This window comes from Tyto alba, unplaced genomic scaffold (assembly GCF_018691265.1).
Source record: "Tyto alba isolate M040663 unplaced genomic scaffold, T.alba_DEE_v4.0 Super-Scaffold_38, whole genome shotgun sequence".
Lineage (NCBI taxonomy): Eukaryota > Metazoa > Chordata > Aves > Strigiformes > Tytonidae > Tyto > Tyto alba.
Window position 1 is genome coordinate 7998890 of NW_024881313.1, and position 19440 is coordinate 8018329.

A 19440-nucleotide genomic window follows, 5' to 3' on the forward strand; every position below is an offset into this window, starting at 1 on the left:
TTGCAGTGGTGTCAATGTGAGAATCAGGCCCTTAATCTGAACTCTGCAAAAATAGCAACTGGATGTGCAGACCAAAGGCACAGAAATGATCAATCTAAATAAATTAATTTTACAAGTACAGATATGCTGGAGGGAAAAAAAGGAAAGGGGTAAACAAAAGGATTTCTACTGCCTTCTCCCCACTTTTCCACTGCCACCCAATAGCAAAAAATGCCTATTTCTATCAGTCAGTGCAATCACAGCTGCCTTGTCTGTACATTCCGCTGAGGGAGATGCACTGTCCTTCACCCCTCACGGCACAACTTTAAGATGACTCTTTTTAATGGTTCCCCCAAATGCACTGCTCTTAACCCCCAAAAAAGGTTCATGCTTGAACTCTGAAAGTTTGTTTGGAAGGATTTACTTCTGGTTTCAAAAAAGTGTACATTCTGGGGACTTCCAGGATATTCATTGGGTCTGTCACAGAATGGAAACATAACAAATGCCTACCAGCTTACAGGCAAAGAGAAGAGGTTCTGTCAAAACAGCATATTTACTTGGAATTAAGAATCTGATTTTAAATCTCCTTCTTTGGCGACACTCATATCTTTGGCATTTACATGTCCAATGTTTATACTACAGTCTTAAGAACACTTAAGTAGAACCTTTATTTCCAAATGAAGTTTCATAACTTGGCAGGCTCATGCTAACTTCATAAATATAAGAACTTCAAATCCTTTTCCATATAAACATGTGTAATATTTCCTACCAGATGTGTGTGACAGTCAAGAAGTTCAATTATTCTCAATCTATAAATCTGCGCAAGCCAGCTCATCCAAAAGAAAGCATCAGACCAGGCATAATTACAAATATACATGTCCAGTAAAGGTAAATAAATAAATACGCTCTAAGTACGAAATAGCAGCAACTTGCCAGGAAAATTACACCGTATGTTAGATTACCCCATAGGTTCACTGGAATACAGTTGTGGTGAAAAATGACAGGAGACTTTTTCCTCCTAAGAGTGTCCACAGATCTCTGCTGAGTTCGAAATTATCAAAAAGTGAGGAAGAGGGAGACACCCCAAGTCGTCCTCTTTGCTGGTTTGCATGCAGCCTGGCAGGGAGGAGGCTTCCAGGGAGAGCTGTTCAGTTCCTCCTGTCAGCAGGCACCTGTGGAGATGGCCTATAGATGCACAACACTGATGCAGGCACCTTGCCTTCTGCTCTGTGACATAGAATGAAAAAAAAAAGTGTATTTTTTCAACTGACACCCTCAATACACCCTGCCACATGAGCAGTCCCACTGATTGCACGGGGGGGTGATTGCAGAAGCAGACGTTACTCACTGAGAATGAGCACTGCAGCGCTGTTTCAGCCCAGATTACTTAAATTTTTTGATAGGTCAGCAGCAAGAGTTTAGGAGCAGGTTTGAGTGTGGGTTTAAGTGTGCTGAACCCCGTGGCCTTCACTGTCTGCAGCCCCCGCCGGCTGTCAGCCTGGCTGCCGCAGCCACGCTGCTCTGGAAGATCTGACCCTTGGCTGTCTGCGAGTGAACCGGTTGCACACACTCGCGCCACACCTAACTCATCTGGCCATGAAGAAGTTGGGAGCACACTGAAGTACGCAATGTCCTCACATCACTCCTCTGGAGCTCGCCTTGAGCCTGGTTGTGCTGGTAAACTTGATTTGAGAACAGGTTTGCATCTTCTTAGGAAGCCTCCAGTGGAAATAATGTCACATGGACTCAAACTGAGGCTAAACACAATTTATGACCATGTAAAGTTAAATCCCACTGATGAGTCTAGTACAGCATTAAAAGGCATTAGATTCTGATAAACGTTTTGGGTAGCTGCAAGCTAGGCCTTGCAAGCCTGGTGTCTTAGGTGCCTCGCCCTCAAAGTGGAATATCCAGTTTCTTTAGACATTTGGCTAGTTAGGGAGAAAGGGCGTGAGCTCTGCCCCTCCAAAAGAAGTACTTCCTGCTCTCAGGATCCACAGCTGTGAATCTTCACCTTCCAGGAACCTGTGAAGGAACTGGGCACTTAAAAACTCAGGCTGCCTTGAGAGTACTTCATGGTTCTACCTCTTAAATCACATCTCAACAGCAAGAGCCTGTTTTGCTCAGCCTGAATGCATCCAAGCTCCTATCCCCATCTCTCAGGACTATTCACCACATGTCTTGCTAAAGGTTAAGCTGCGAGGCCCTCTTCTGTCGAAATGAAGCATGCATGATTTACTGCACAAAGAGCACGCAAAGTAGCACAGCTCTGGGAGCTACTGATTAGAACAGTCAGCCACAAGTCCTGGATTTTGCTGTCAGTTTGTCACAGCATTTCTTTCAGGGCTGGGTGTTGGGGATGGTGGTTGAAGTGATTCTTTCCTCCACGACCGCCTAAGAAAACCTGAAAGCAGAAGCAGACTGCTGAAAAAAAACATTACCCAATGCCATCTGCCTCTCCAGCAGCTGCAGGACAGCTCAATTTTAGCCCCACTCTTTTTTTCCTATCCTCTCTCAGCCATACAGCTGGGTTGTTAAAGCACTCCCTGATACTGAAGGTTTGCATCTCCTCCAGCTGGGAACGGAATCAAAGCCAATTCCCAGCTCGCTCTTCTAGCCACTGCATAAAATAAGAGCTTGACATCCAGCTCCATTTGAAAAAAAAGACTACAAATGGTGGTGGGGAGGAGCAGGCAGCTGATACTATCCAGGTATTTTACAAGTATTCTCATCACATCACAGATGAGGGCCCTCGGAACATCTTCTGCTTAGAGGTTGGCTCCTGGTAAGCTTTAGCATGGAGCTGGAGAAGAAGGAGCCTTTTGAAGTGTGGCAGGTCAGCCCAGTGCACCATGCTGAGCTTCAGGCAACACAGAACAACTCATACAGAGTTTTGTCTGAGGATTAAAATGGAATTTCTGAATTGGCACCTGAAATCCATCTCAGCCCCATTTTAGCTGCTGAAGTATTTCATAGTATCTGATTCTTTTTGTACAACAGTTCTGGCCTTTATTGCATCAACACAATGCAGCCTAGCAGTTCCTGCAGTGGTATATTCAGGCATGAATCTATAGAACACCACTGATCCTTTGTCCCTGCCATAAGCAATGCAGTAAAAGAAAGGGGAAACCCCCCTCACATTAGTTGAAAATTCCATTTCAGATTTAATTAGTAAACTTTTTTTTCACTCTTAGAATTAAAGATTTAAACCCAAACACTCAGATTTTTATCTCCTCTTTCTTACCCTGGCTGAAAATCAGCATTAACTCCGTTCAAGTCAGCAAGGTTAGCAGCAGACATGGGAGAATAATCAGTTCAGTCTGGCCAACACTGAGACCTTTTCAAAACCATCCAAACATACAGCACATGCATAAAATTATAGTGAGATGTCTAAGCTGCAACTGAAAGCATAAGTAACTTGTGCAAGTCAGTGTTTTTGAGGATGTCCCTTCTTATTTCCTAAAACATCTGTGTCCAATATTTCTGTATTCCTTTCTTCATTAGAGCATTGCCCAAAGGAATGATGATAACCTAGTACCATGATCAGATCACCTAAGAGATTCTTTCTCTGCAAATCATCTTTCATTGGAATTATTCTGAGGATGACAAATAGCTGCTTCTTCTACCTGTGATAAAAAATAAAATAATTTTTAAAATACTTTAAATGAAAGAAAATACTTTGATTTTTGAGAATTTATTACAATAAACCTGAGGTAGTTACGCAACTGCTAACCTGAAGCTTTTGTACAAAGCTGTTGCTCATGGAAAGCAACTCGGGGTTCAAAGGCTTTATTGCTTCTTTTTGTTTAATCCTTCTTAGCTGAAAAGGGACTGGAGATATATATTTTCCCCCATTGTTGTAGTGACAAGCTAGTGTTCCCCAAGATTTTATGTCCTATTGTTGCTGTGGCACTATCCAATTCTTTGCTTGCTGACAACAGTATGAATCCTCAAATTGACTTTAATTTTTCAAGTCTAAGGTTCTCCTTAGCTATATGTAATTGTGTTCCATGGTTTGGACTACTAGAAAGAAAAGATCTCATTGCGTAGACTTAAAGCAGTACAGCTACTGTGATAAAGCAAAGTATGACTACTTTGGTTACTCATACAGTCTTTTTATAGTGAGATAAACTACCTTTCTTTAATAATAATAATGCAGCTGTAAGTCTTTATTACCAATGAGTACATATGTAATCGCCTTCAAATCCTGCAAAGGAAGCCATGACTACACAAAATAATTGTTTTTATATGAGGAACACTGAAAGATGGGGTTTAAATTCTAATTAAATAATTAAATATACCTGCCATATTACTGGCTGAAATAACACCATGTAAAACTAATAACACATCCAAATAAGTAAACAAGCTTATTTCATCTAGTAAAGTCAAAGTACTTATTGAGCATGAATTAAGGTCTACAACATCAGTGTGAGGTTGATATTATTGTACCAAACTGGTAAGTAGCCTGAAGTCAAGATAAATACAGTCAAGCTGATGGGCCTGAGGTCCCAAAGTCTATCACTGTCAGGGCCCTGAGCACATTCCCGCCCTCCTGGGGGTTTGCTGCTTGGGCTAAGACTCAACTTTGACAAGCAGCTGTTCAGGCCTTGAAACGGTTATGAAGAAAAAGTTATCTGAGAAAAAAGCTGGAAGAAGCCTCAGCAGCAGCTCTCCCCTTTTCTTCAGAGATGCCTTTAAGTGGAGGCTCAACCTTGGTCCCTGTTGCAGGTCCACATGTGTTAGGTCTCGAAGCTCTCTGATTCTGAACCTGACTCGGACCTGACAACTTGACTTCTAGGCTTGACCTCAGACCTGCCTCCTCTCAGACCTGCAGGGTTCATGGTGGAGCCCAGCTGGCCCTGGTTACTACCAGGGACATCCTCTGCTCTTCTAGCTCAGATCCCGTGGGACGGTGCCCTTGCTGCACTTTGACAGTCACTAGCAGGGCCAACTGAATGAACCAAAAATCTAACTTTAACTTTTACGCAACATGCCTTACAGAAAGGTGTACACACATTTCAACATAAACACAAAGTTAGGCTCACAAAAATGGTATAGGAAACCACCAGTCACATGATCATAATTTTAAAAGAAAAATGTGTTCTATTTTGTGTTAGGTGTCTGAGAAACACTTTCATGGCAACAGCAGAAAGAAGTGTTTTAACAGCAGTAATATATAGCTTCTTATCACTACCAGCAAGAACTTCCAGCATGCTTTGCCTCACCAGTTCAACAGGGGTATTATGACCTTTAGCTACTTATTAACCTAACCAGTAGTGACCAAAAAAAAAAAAAAAAGGTAATTGCACACCATGAGCCTCTTATTAATTTTAAATAATACCATAATAATAGTAGCCAGCCCCAAGAGGAATGCTTTTTAGTTGATTTTGCAGATAGAATACTCAAACAGTTAAGCTGCATGTTTAACTGATGCATTTCAGGAAATCAGATAATTTTCTTTCAGTATATTTAAGTTCCTTTATTGATTGGAACACTCACAAGCATCATAAATAGCTGGAGATATTTACAATAAATGAATTTAATTAAAGAAAACAAAAGCAAATATTTTTAAAGCCATGCAAAACACGCTAATATAAATGTTTACAGAGTATAAATCATGGATAATGTCTGCGTGGTAAGTGCAAATTATTCTAATTGCACAATTCAATCAAGCTGCCTGTAGATTCAAATTCCTCCTTAAAACATATATGTATTCTTTAAATTCTTTCACTATTAGCTCATTAAGCTCCAAATATAGACTTCTATAAATAAATACACTTAGCATTTCAGCTTCCCACTCACGTCTCTCATCTTTCACATCTATCTAATAGGCATAGTCCTTATCCTTGCAAAAATGCATGCAATGAAGAAATACCCCGTGAGAAGCTACACTGATTTCAATAAAAGTTATCATTTATATGTCTTACAAGACTTATAAGAATTTATAAGGGGAATACAGGGTCTGTATATAGACAATATGCAAGATTAGCATTAAGTACAAGTAGCTAAAACGTCTGCTCTGTGCCCTGCTGTCCCAGTTTAGACTCCTCTCCTCCCCACAGGCTCCACAGTAGCTGTGCTGTGGGAAGGCTGCAGTGTTGGATGAATGCAGGAGACTGGTTTGCTAGTGAGAGAATAATTTAAACTCCTAATTCAAAAAATCTTGCTGGATTGCCCCCTTTGTCAAAGGCCAGCCTAGCCTGGGCAGCTACATTGCCTATGGAAATACCCAAGACTCCAGCCCTTGCCAACCCTTTGACATACGTTTATCTGTTTGCATGAGCAGTTTCACTGAAGCCCACTTTCAGAGCAAAGCGATCTGTGTGCCTAAGTGTTGAAGAGCTGAGATTTAAAATGCTGTGCAACTGGAGGATGGCAACGTGACATTTCCGAATTTCCTTCAGCACCTGATCATTAGCAAATACCAGCAACATCACGATTGGTCGCAATTGGAGGGTCCCATTATTTTTGGAGCACTGAGTGCTTTGAAAAAGCCTAGTTCAATTTGCAAAGTATGCTGATGCAATATACTGCTGTTGTGCTGAGTAAACACGTTTATTACACTTTGCCTCACCCACTGTATACTACGCAATCTGAAATAACTGCTGAGCAGCAGTACAACAAACGTCATTCATTAAATGTCAGTGAACTAACCGCATAGTGGCATCCAGGACTTCTATTTCCTGATTCAAGTAGAGATGAATACTGCAGAACTCAGCAACGGCAATGTTGTAATTTTCCTGAAAGGTGGTTGCTATTTTATGGATAACAAACACAGTGGCATTACTGTTTAACATCTGTTTAACTGAACAGTGGCATCCTGTTTAACATCTTCATTAATGATGTGGATGACGGGGTACAGTGTAACCTCAGCAAGCTTGCAGATAACACAATGGGAGGAGGAGTGGCTGATGTGCCAGAGGGTTGTACTGCCATCCAGAGGGACTTTGACAGTCTGGAGAAATGGGCTGGCAGGAACTTCACGAAGTTCAACACAGAGAAGTGCAAAGTCCTGCATCTGTGGAGAAACAATCCCACGCACCAGTACATGCTGGGGACAACCCAGCTGGAAAGCAGCTTGGCAGAAGATGTCCTGCTGGTCCTGGTGGACACCAAGTTGAAGATGAGCCAGCAATGTGCCCCTGCTGCAAAGAAGGCAAACAGTATCTTGGCTAAATTAGGCAACGCATTGCCAGGAGGTTGAGGAGGTCATCCTTCCCTTCTACTCACCACTGGTAAGGCCATACCTGGAGTACAGCTGACAACCACCATGGCCTCTGGAGAAGTCTCTGTCCATGACAAATTGACACAATGGAGCCATGGCCTCTATTTGTCCCTGAAGCAGGAAGAGTATAGTGATGTGTATCCTATACTATCTCATTTGGCAACTAGACAGTACTTTCTGAGCACTCCCTGAGGCATCTAGAATGCTTCTGCTGATGTCTGCCTTCTAGATGTATAAATAAAGAGTTTCTCAGACCACAGGACAGATTGAGGGCTGCTGCAGGGCACATCATATCTGTTCTGCTTTCTTTAGCTTTTATTAGTACGAACTCTGATTTAAAAGACTGGCATGGCCCTGTTTGTGTCACTGCCAAATATTTATTTTTCTGTAATGAAGCTGTCATTCAATCTAGAATCATAGAATAACTTAAGTCAGATGGGACCTTTGGAGGCCATCTGGCCCAAGGCATTTTTTTAGTTTTTCAAAGAACAGGGTTCCCACAGCATCTCCAGGCAACCAGTTCGAGCATTTAATCACCCTAACTGTGAAGAACCCTTTCCTTCTATCTCATAAGAATTTCCCCCAATACAACTTGCACCCGTTGCTGCTCATTCTTTCACCCTGCACTGCCAGAAAGACTACGGGTCCATCTTCTCCATAGCTAATCATTAGCTTGTTGAAGATAGCCAATTAATTCCCCTAATTCTCTTCTCCAGATCAAACTAGCCCAATTCTCTCAGCTCTCCATTATGTAGTCATTGTGCTACTGTTCCCCCGTGTATGGCACAGCAGTGTATGCCCTTCACTCATTTAAGTTACTAGTAATATTTCATTAACCATATTTATTCATGATGTAAATCTGGCTATGTGGGACTCAACTGTCTGTGTGTTTACTAGTCAGAGTGCTCAAGAATACCTACTATCTTAATCCTGTGTAGTAGAGGCAGAAATAATTTCTAAAGGCCCAATCCAGAATGTACTGAAATCAAAGGAAAACTTAAGTCTTGGCTTTAAGTCAGGACACTCCAGTTTTCAGACCCATTACATCTCTTTTCACAGTGAAACAGAAAAAGGAGCTTTCCCCACTCAGAGTCAACTTAGTATTTTTGAATAGGTGCAACAAACACTTGAAAAGAGCTTCACTGCATTATGCACAAATGAGAATTAGAGACAAAGTAGGTTATTCCTTATATACCGCACAGATGTTCTTTCACAATGTATCCTTAAGTCTTCAGATCCCTCTGTAGATTTCTAAAGCCCAAACAGAAGCATATCCACTGCATCATAGTATTTTATTACTCTACATGATGCTAATAACTGCACCCATCTTCACGGTTGCCATTGTTTCATGAAGATGCTACTCATAATTCCTGACTTTTGTGCATTTTAAAATGACAGCAATAATTGTTGACTATGTGACAAATATAGGTCAACTCATTGGGTCCACCTCTAGAGCAAACAGGAACATGGCAGGCATTACACCCTTCCTCCGTGACACACAAGGGACCTCCTCTCCAGCTACTTGGTACATAAGTAATTGCCTATCCTGTGTGCAAGGCAGTGCTGGTAGAGCTGGCAAGATACGATCAGTTGGACTGGAGTGGAAACACAGAGCACTGTCCAGATGGCAACCAAGGACTACACTTCTATCAGACACCCTCGTTGAAGGTCATTGTGATATTGAAGGTCACACTGGGGTACCTCTCTGATAGAGCAAGCATGCTGCACTGGTCTTTACTCAGACAAATCCCTTTGGCTTCTGTCAAAATTTGCTTGAGTGAAGATTAACAAATATCTTGGGATTTGACTATTGCATCTCATTTGCTTCCAGGAAGATGGTGATGGTAAAAATAACGATGAGAACCTTGTGATTAATGTCACATTTAAATTTACATAAAGGACAATGCTGCACTTCAGAAATTTCTCATGCTCTTAAGGGACCTGGGTAAGTGAAAAGAGAATCTGAAATGAGAGCAGGATTTTGCCCACACTGCATTTGGTTTTTTACTACTTTCACCAGTCTAGGGAACATTAAAATTGTACTGTTGTCATGACTCTAACAGAAGAGTCCCTGATTCTCATGTTTTGTTTTGCTTTGGTTGTTGTGCGATTGGTTGGTTGGGGGGGGATTTTGTTTTGATTATTTTTTTACTATAACCATGACTTCTGTTATCTTGGGATTTTTGCATGTGGGTGGATGGATGTGATGGTAAGCAGTTGAATCAGTTCAATGAGAACCCTGTGAGCTGCCAAACTAAACCACGAACTCAGCAGGAAGTTAAGTGAGAACAGGAAATTTTCTCTTTGAACTAGGACAATCTAGCAATTGCCTAAAAATTATGCTAGGTCTGTTCTTAAGCCCTATCATTCAGAGATATCATTCAGGCATCAAGCAATGCCTAGCACTGAATCACTCAGGGATGAGTGACACTCAAATAGTTTTCAAGCTAAGAGCTACTATAGGCACAGTACCTTGGACATTACCTAAACTACTTCAGGAGTATTTGCTTCAGCACCTATAGCTGCAGTACTCAAATGCAAATGGTGACACTGAGCTCTTCAGTACCCACTCAGAATAAGGACTACTACCCTTTATTTGCCTGAAAGTAGATGATGGTGCTATTGACAGTCAAAGGCTCAGCTCTTCTAAGAAAATCAATGACATTAAAGATTTTCTGAAGTAGTATACACTGCCTGAGAAGGGCAGCAGAAAAATAATAGATCTGGAATTGTTTTACACTGATGACATTATTTTTATTCTCGTCTTCAAGCAGAGATTGAGAAAAAATTTCTTCATCATTTAGTCAGACTTTTATATGCCATATACTCATTAAAAATAATTAAAAGCTTATCTTTGAGTTAACAAAGGATATTCCTGGGAAAGGAATCCCAGTGTTTCTGGAGAATAAACAGCCAAACGTTATGACGCTTACTCAGCCCCTTTGGTTTACAATATGAGAACAGAATTCCCATCAGATTTGAGGTACTTTTTTTTTTTTCATTCTTACAGGCTGGAAACACAGTAACTTTTTTGATGCTATTCAAACAAGTCCATATTTGATCCAAACCAAAACTATAGCCACAACACAAAAATCAATCACATTTTTGAACCTCAAAAAAGAATTGTCTCTCATTTCCATTACATTTGGGGCAAAGGCTTCAGTTTTTCCAGTCTTTCAATAAAAAAGCATATACTTTAACTGCAGTAGAAAATACAGACAGAAGAGAATAATTTGTTACCATAAATACAGGTGATAATCTACCTGTTAAAGTCTGTAGATGAAAAGAAAAAGAATATCCACATAACTGAATTCCCCATCCTTGTTTTTAGTACTTCTCAAGTGTCAGCCCTCCTGAAACTCACTTGCAAAAATCAGACTGCAGGACTGGGGCTTTAGTTTGAAAGCAGCCTAGCAGATATAATTAAATATCTGTGATGCAAATGGGTGGTTACTTTGGATCTCTCTTAAATGGCAAATTCCTCGGATTAGGGACCTGGTCTCCAGGCCAGAAGGATTAACAGCTTTCCATTAAATATATATATATATATATATATATATATATATATATATATATATATATATGTATATGGTAAGAGGTCTAAAACTGGGAATAGCACTTTAGGTTAAAAATTCCTCTGCCTCAGCAAAAACTATACAATTTCTAGAGTTTTATCTGAGCAAGGAATTAGCTCTAAATATCTACATGTTCTTCATTTCATTATAAATGTCTTCAAAATTCTTTACATTATTTAATAGGTTATGAACACTAAAAAGACAGAGAACTAGTAGAACCAGATTATTTTGTCTTCTGTAGTATCGTGAAAAAGTACAGGAGTCATAAAGCAGGATGGCAAAAAGACATTTTCTACTCTTAAAATTAATAGCAGCTGGCTTTTCTGGAGGCAGTCCCTGTGGATCCTCAATTCCTATCTTTCCTGACAATTTTTAAAAAGCTGGATTAAAGGGTGAAGTTTCTCAGAGTATGAACACAGCCAGATTGTTAAGAGACACCTTTACCCCATTTACAACCTGTGCATCCATCTCATTTGTTGGCACAATTTGTCAGAAGAATTTACAATGATGTAGAAAAGCCTTACTGTTTTGGCGTAGGCTGCTTCCCTTCCTCGCTTCCTTCCCTTGTTTCTGTGGCGACATCACCTCGTGTGTACATGGGGAAAGTCACGTTCTCACATTATTTGCTGTACTTTCAGCCAGTACCTGAACACACTTCACTCACTGGCTGGAAACGTGGAGGAGACACTCAGCATCAGATCAACAGCCAGATGTCCACAGGCCATGATGTCTCTACCATTGAAACCATGCCTTCAAACACCAGCAAAGCTGGAGAGAGGCACCACAGCCAGCACCAGCCATCCTACAGCAGGTTCTCTTAATTCCACAGATGTAAGGCCAGGGAGCTACTTGGATACAGTTCTTTCAGTATTATAGACAAGATGTTTTACCTCCAGAAGAGTGATTCACAGTGTAGGTAATACTGATTGCCACTCGCATCAGCCATTTCCTGGCAGGCAACAACCTACTTGGAGAGTCAAGGGCCAAGGGCAAATCTAGCCAGTCCCCAACTGTTAGGAAATGTCCATCCCAGGCATCAATGTCACTGCAAATCAAGACAAATTATTAGATGAAAAAAACCCAACATAATTGCTGTTTCGTCCCATTTCTTTCCCTTGATGTTTCTCTAAGTAATTTCCTAGCTATTAAAGATTAACCTAGTAATCACTGACAAAACAAAGCACAGTCCGCATATTGTAACACAGATTAAATGTTCAGCCTGCCATGCAGTTACTACCATTCTCTTGGATAACAGCACTTTTCAGTATCAAGGCTTTAGTGTGCCATCTGGTGGATTTTCAGCATTTGGTACATTTTGTTTATGTACAAACCAGTGATATACAGACAGGAGTATCCACCTTCTTTGGCCAATAGCAGTATTCATTTTATTATCCTGTATTTGATCAAATTAGATTTTTGCCTGAGAGTAATAACTCAATTCTTCTCACATTTCCAGTGAAATTAATTTTTACTATTGTAACTGTTGTAACTTTAGCTAATCCCTTACACTGATCAATTTTATACGTAATTGAATGGTAGCCCTCTCAAAGAAACTTCCACAGAATGAGCCTAACACAATTCCATATTTAGGGCCACAAGTCAAGACCCTCAATGACATTTAGATGTTTAATTCTCACTGACCGAACATTCCAGGATTAGTATCTATTTGGGATGAGGGTCAAAGATATTGAAGCAAACCTATTACCATACAACTTCAAATCAAACTGAGAGTTTGAGTACTGATTATTCATTCCAACTACCACAGCAACAACTGTCATTAAAAATACTGTAGGCTTTTATGATGCCACATGAAAACTGTGAAACCAGCTAAAATATTTGGAAAAAAAAAAAAAAAAACAAAAAACCAAAACTATTTCTGAGCATTAGTTTTATACTGTATCCACCCTCTCTTTGTAACTGTGAGGCATTTCTTCATTTCTCTCTTTTATAGAGCACAAGTTGTGTGATGAGGAACCCGGGATGGATTAAATTTCAAAACACACCAAGCCCTTTGAGCACATGGCGCTCAGAGTGTATCTTCTACTCCAGCACAGTGCCACAGGCACTCTTCTACTCTGCACGAGATGCAGTATATTCCATCACAGATAAGACTTCCAGGATTTTAATGCTAGATGGAGGCTGCCCTCTGAATGAATGAGCTAAAGCTGCCACAAAAGAGCATGAATGGGCAGCTGGATGCGGCTTCTACCCAACATATGATGTCAATTCAAAAACCTGGATTGAAGATGTCACTGACTGCATGGGAATAAAAGAAAAGGCCACCTGAGAGGTGCTGGATATGTGGCTATTAATGGATCTTCTTACTGGAGTTTGGCCTTTTTTCCATAAAGAGAAAACAAGACAAACAGATAAAACAGAAAGGAAAAGAACAGCAGTGATTGAAAATGCAGCTTTTGTTTTTGGTCCCGATTGTTACTGGCAACCTGAACCCTAGAGAAAAACAGGCTCAGCATAGTTCTATCAGCCATTGTGAGACTTGGCAAATGTACGAACACTGTGCTGTTTTAAACATTGATTTTAGTTGAATTTTTGGACACCGGCTCACTGCAGTGCTGCTTAAAGGTAGAGCTGAGACAGCCTGTTTTTAAACTGAAAGCTAATGTCATGAAGTGAAAAGAATACATACAACTAGGGAAGAAAAAGAAGACAAGAAACGAACGTGGGGATAGCGGGATTTAAGTGTTATGGTCCAGATGGTTTTCAGGACTGAACTGTGACTGCGTGAGGGGGCAGGAGCACTGAGATTGATTCATCTCTTTGGTTAGGACGTCCTACAAACCTGAGGTCATACTGTGGGTGTGTAGTCTCTAGGAGACTGCAAGACAACACTGCTTTTGGTCCAGATGTGCTATGTTGCATCAGCAAGCAGTGTGACCTGACAGGTGTGGATTCACAAACAGCTGGTGCTGGGAGCAGGTATCTATACCAAAAGTTTCAAGCAGGTTATTTTGATTTAGCTCTGGCCTGACCCCATAGACTTAATGACCATTAGGGTTTAGAGTTCAGCCTCCAGATCACTTTAGCCTGAAAGGAAATCTGGAAGTCCCAAGAGCACTTTTCAATGAAAACCAAAGCACAGTAGCAGGGATAAATGGAGATTCAATTAGAAAGTGCAGACCTAACCTCTGCAGGGATTTTCTAGGAACATAAGCCCATGGGGATAACCCTGGATTGCTGCAGGAGCAGAGAGAGGGAGCCCTTCTGGCACCGTCTTGTCCAACCTGCCTACAGGGAAAAAGACAAAAGTTCACATTCTTGTTCATGTTGCCTTTCCATCTTATTTTGAGTTTTTGTTTAAGAAGCAGAGTTAGGTTTTTATTATACTGCATAAAGTTGAGTGTAGCCCTGAGTGTATTATATGTTCTCACTGCAAACTAAATCCACTCATAAATAAGTTATAAAACATATATTTCATTTAGGAATAGAAGTGCATGCACTTATTGTGTAAGGTCTTTAACTGAGATTGAAAGCACATTGCAAGGTTTAAATATAATCTGAATAGATTAAATAAAAAATACAAATATTTCTTCCAGAAAACTGAGTACATACAACATACAAATAATTTCAAAAGACATTAAATACCTTGGAGGATTAAAGCCACAAGAGAATACAGATCACAGCAGTTCAAGACATTTTCTTGCAATTTTGCAAGTTCAGTATGACATCTGAAAGCCATTTTTTATGTCAGTTCTTTCACACTAATTCAACTTTACTTGCAGTAAAGTACTGCAGATTATACCATTTGTTTTACCTGTGACACTAACAATGTCCTGTCTTCACAGTATAGTCAATCAAATAAAACCTTCTGGTGATGTAGTATTTGAGTAGTTTCAAAAGCTTTTGCATCACTTAACATTTTACAGGGAGTTCAAGCATTTCTGATATCTGACGTAAAGCTTGTTTTTAGACAACAACAGTGTTTCGGAGGCCTCCGCAGCGTACAGGTAATTCTAACACCTTTAATGAAATTGATAGATCAAAAATCTGTAACTCCCCATGTGGATTCAATCAGTGTGAAAGTATACATTTACTAAAACAGGCTAAGCTGACATAAATTAGATTTAAATCAAATAAGGAATACCTTTTCCAGGTTTTGCACTAGTTAAATCAATATAAAATAAAATCTTAAGGGAATACTGTGCAGCTTTGTGCTCATATAAGGTCAGACTGACCTCTGAACAATGTTCCATCAGTTATAGCAGGCAACAAAGTTTTTTTTTTTTTTGCTATTACTGTGGCTCACTCTGTAGGACACTGCAGTGTGCAGCACACCAGCATCCCTTTTGGTGACCTTTATGAGTTTTCTCTTTCTTGTATCTTCTAGTATGCAGTTAATAAAAATGTTACAAAATTTCTCATCATACACACAAATTAGATCCAGGCCTCAGCAACAGGGAGCAAACTCTGTATTCTTAAAATTGCCGTGTACGAAGGACACCATTTCAGGTAATCTGACATCGTGTCTTTCGTCTGAATTACCGACTGTTCGATTTAAATTTACGCTCACAGCGGCACACAGCCTGCCGTCTGAGCAGCCGAGCGTCCGGTGGCTGATGGGACAAGGGGACACGTGGGGAGTGGAAGTGTCACGTGATGTAAAATCGGTTCGAAAGAGAGGATAACGTGACGCCGTCGACGTCGGCACAACCTGCAAGCGGGGACCGCCCCGCCCCCCGCCGCGCGCACTCGGAAGTGCGTCACTCCCCGGGGCGGGGCGGGGCGTGCCGTGACGCCATCGCGGCGCGCCGTGGCGTGGGCGGCTGCTGCTGCCGCCGCCGCCGGCCCGCAGCATGGCCATGGCGGGGCCGCCGCCGCCCGCCGCCGCTGTCCCCGTCCCCTCCGTGGTCCCTTCCGTGCCCTCCTTCGCCGTGGCCCGCGGCCTGGTGGGGCGCCGCTCCTCGTGCCTGGTGGTGGCGCCGCACCGCCGGCACGTCGCGCTGGCGCCGCGCTACCTGGGCCGCAAGCGCACCGGCATCCGCGCCCAGCTGGACGCCGAGCTCCTGCGCTACTCCGAAAGGTGCGGCCGGGGGAGGGGGCTCGGCCCCTCCCGGGCCCCTCCCGGGCGGGGGCAGCGCCCGGTGGCGGCGGGCCGCGGCCTCGCAGCTGACCGTGCCCCCCCCCCCCCACCTCTCTCCTTCCAGCCTGCAGGGTGTGCCGGTGGCGTACGACAACCTCAGGGTGGTGGGGGAGCTCGGGGACATTTACGACGACCAGGGATTCATCCACCTGGACATCGAGGCCGACTTCGTCATCTTCAGCCCCAGGAGGGGGAAGAAGCTGGTGGTTTGTAAATGCGTTCACATCCCACGGAGGGGGGGGGGTTGTGTTGCGTAGTCAAGGCCTGGCTTAACTCCATCGTCAGCCGAGGTCTGGGACTCATGTCAAGTTATATTTCAGTTTATATTAGTTTATTCGTGTACGAGTAGTTTATTAGCAGTTTGTAGTAGTAGCTTTTTCTTTTCATCTATCTGTACTGTCTGTCCTTGTACTTGTTAAGTTTATATAGAATATGAACATACTGTATTACAGGAATTACCTATTACTAAGTACTGTATCATTTATATCAGTGCTTCTTTCTGAAGAACAGATAATTCTCAAACAAGTGTGTTTGTTCTTATTTAATAGTGGCAGGAATGTTTAGGTCAATCCTTTATTTCCTTCAAGTACAAGAGCAGTACATCAGGTTGAAGCCTGCCTTTCACTAGAAAGAAATGCATGGCTCAGAACAGCCTTAAGCTTGTTAATACCCTTGCATCAGTACTTGTGGGAGAAATAAGTAGAGAGTTGCCTTACATTCATTGTTTACCATACCTTCTGCAGCATATGATAAGAAATGAATGTGTTCTCTTGCTAGGAAGAGAATGGAAAAACTGTTGGTGTCTTTCATTCCTTCTTTGGGGGAAACAAAGGTGAATAACTTGACATGTAGATGTACCAGAAACCCACTGAATGGCGTATTTTTTGTGTCATCTCTGTCTTTATCTGCTAAGTAGTGCTGTGCCAGCCTGAAGGCTGTTTTAGTCAAGTAAATGAGGCTTAAAATGGCTTTAAAGTTGATGGCTGTAGTATGAGAAAATAGTTACTCATCTGTTCAGGTGCTCACTCTGGCTAAATCCCATGTTTTGACTTTCTCTTGCAGATACAGGTTCAGTTCTGAAGAATATGTGGGAATAGCTTTGATTTTAGTGAAGAAGAGTTAGCTCGTTTACTAGATACGCTGACTTCATAACTTGTGCATAAACTGTTTTTGAAATGTGTCCATATAGGAAACTAAATAAATACCATGTGCATTTAAAGGGATGATCTTTACTCTAACTTCATATGACATTCTTTTTCTTTTTTAGGGTGTAATTAATAAAGTGGCCCCTAGTCACATTGGCTGCCTGATACATGGATGCTTCAATGCTTCTATCCCTAAACCTGAACAAATGTCAGTTATACAGTGGCAAGAGCTGGGGTTGAAAATAGGGGATAAACTGAAATTTCGAGTATTGCACTTGGATTCTGATGCAGCTGGGCTATTCTTCATTCGAGGAGGACTCACTAAAAGCAGGTATTGTGCCTTACTGGAGAATATTTTTAACTGTTTGAATGGGTTTGTTACAAGCTAAATGGTTTGACTCTAACATCGTACTCTTTAAGCTTTCTTATTTTGACACAAATCCATGTTTAGTCTGTGCTAGTTACTTTCAACTAAACTTTCTAGTGACAAGGACTCACATGGAAGTTTTCTCTGGAAAAATAAAAGTAGATTTTTTTTCTGAGCTTTAAAAGGCTGAGTGTACTGACCAATTAACTGTTGATTGTACTAATAATACATGTTCATAATAGCAGCCCCAAAATATCTAGAGTAGCTGTGTTAATGAATGTGCATGGGCTTTTCAAGTGAACAAGTGTCCAGTTCCTGAACACAATGTATGCATTGGTGTTTACGCACGCAGACATATTACATAAGCACAAATAGTTACGTGTGGATGACTTAAATGTTTGCTGAAACATAACAATATCAAAGATGATACAAAAAAATGCATCACTTTCCTCCTTTCACTTAAGCCTCTGAATTTTTAAAGCAGCCTGCTAAAATCTCAGTAGTGATATCTTTAAAAGAGTTCATTCAGATTTTTAATTTTTTTTTAGATGGTCATTTGCTGAGCATATTTTTTCTACCAACATGGTTATGTTTTTAATTAAATATACAACATGACTACTACTGACAAAATCATGACTTTTTTGTTTGGTTTTTCCTTTTTGATCTGAAAGGATGCTCTGGATTGTTTCCGTGAATTTACAATGAAACTTAGTGATTTTTGTCCTCAGTGTCTCTGGGGACTTCTTCTCCTCCTTGGTTTTTAAATGCATTTTTTCTATATTTGTCTTCCTAGACATTTTCTCCAGTGCTCTCGGTTGCAAGGTACCTGTTGGGGTTTTTTTGTTCTGTTTTATTTTTTTGACTTTTCGGGCATCACCGTTGTTTTAACAGTACAGACCTCAGCAAGGCAATTGCTCAGAAAAAAACAGCAGTGTGTCTCGTGTGATTGAACAGGCCATTATCTGTGTGTGGTTGTGAATAAAGTAAAAAAAAAAAAAGCTTTGCTACACAGTGTGTAATTATAAATTAGCAGATGAAGGAGTACAAGAGAAGAAGGAATATCAAAATGGTCCGTACAGCATTTTAGAGAAGAAATTTAAGCTAAGATTTGAAAGAGAAATTTGATTCTGTGGTAAGAAGGAAGCTAGTTGGGTAACACAAACTACCCTGAAAGTATTAAAGTAGCTTTATGATCTTCCTGTAACTGTAGTATTATGTTCTCCATTTGTTGTTTTTGTCAAATGCTTATCTTTTATCTACTTGGTGTAAATACTGTGTTTCAGCAAATTTTGGCATTTCACTGAGGGGTGCACTTAAATGTCTACTTCAGCTTATTTTGTACATTTCTTTACAGCATGCGGCCCAAACAATCTGAGACTGTAACTGACAGTACAAATGAAGATGACGTTCAAAAGCTTGACCACCAAGAAAATGGCTTGAATGACTCTGGGGGAGATACTATTGCAGAGGAGCCTCTAGGTGAGACAGGTAACACTGGGAGGGAAAATACAGAAGAGCAAAGTGTTGATGCTGCGAATGGATTATGTGATGATAAAAACAAGAAGAAGAAAAAGAAAAAGCATAAGCAGGAGGAACAGGAACATGTATTGCCTACCAGTGACTCCAGTGGTTACCAAAGTGACCATAAAAAGTCAAAGAAAAGGAAAAGAAAGCATTGTGATGAAGTTGAAGACAGTGAATTATCTCAGCTGTCACAGGAACCCAAAGCCAAAAAGAAAAGGGACTAAAGTCTGAAGTGCCTTTCCTGAATAAGATTTCAGACATTTTTGATGACCTTTGAATAAAATCCTATTTTAAAAATGCATATGTATATTATTTTACTACACAATCTGCTCTGCTAGGTGGAATGAAGTTTGTGTGCATATGTGCACCAACAGCTTTAAAGGCAGGAGCTTTTAAAGAAGTGATAGAAAAAATAGGGTAAAGCAATATCTGCTTGTTTTATTTACTGGAAAATAAAGTACAGAAGAACAGTGAACCATGACTTCAGGAACACATAAATCACCTTTATTTCTGCTTTCTCATTCCAC

General features: G+C 40.9%; 1 protein-coding gene across 1 annotated transcript; it reads left to right on the forward strand.

Annotated features, from left to right (window-relative positions):
* The first annotated feature begins 15537 nt into the window (after positions 1 to 15537).
* Positions 15538 to 19212, forward strand: POLR1F (RNA polymerase I subunit F). The gene is made up of 4 exons (XM_042802258.1): positions 15538 to 15817; positions 15942 to 16083; positions 17145 to 17353; positions 18744 to 19212. Exons 1-4 carry the CDS (start codon positions 15591 to 15593, stop codon positions 19135 to 19137), a joined length of 972 nt encoding a protein of 323 aa, XP_042658192.1. The 5' UTR covers positions 15538 to 15590; the 3' UTR covers positions 19138 to 19212.
* The last annotated feature ends 228 nt before the right edge of the window (positions 19213 to 19440 follow it).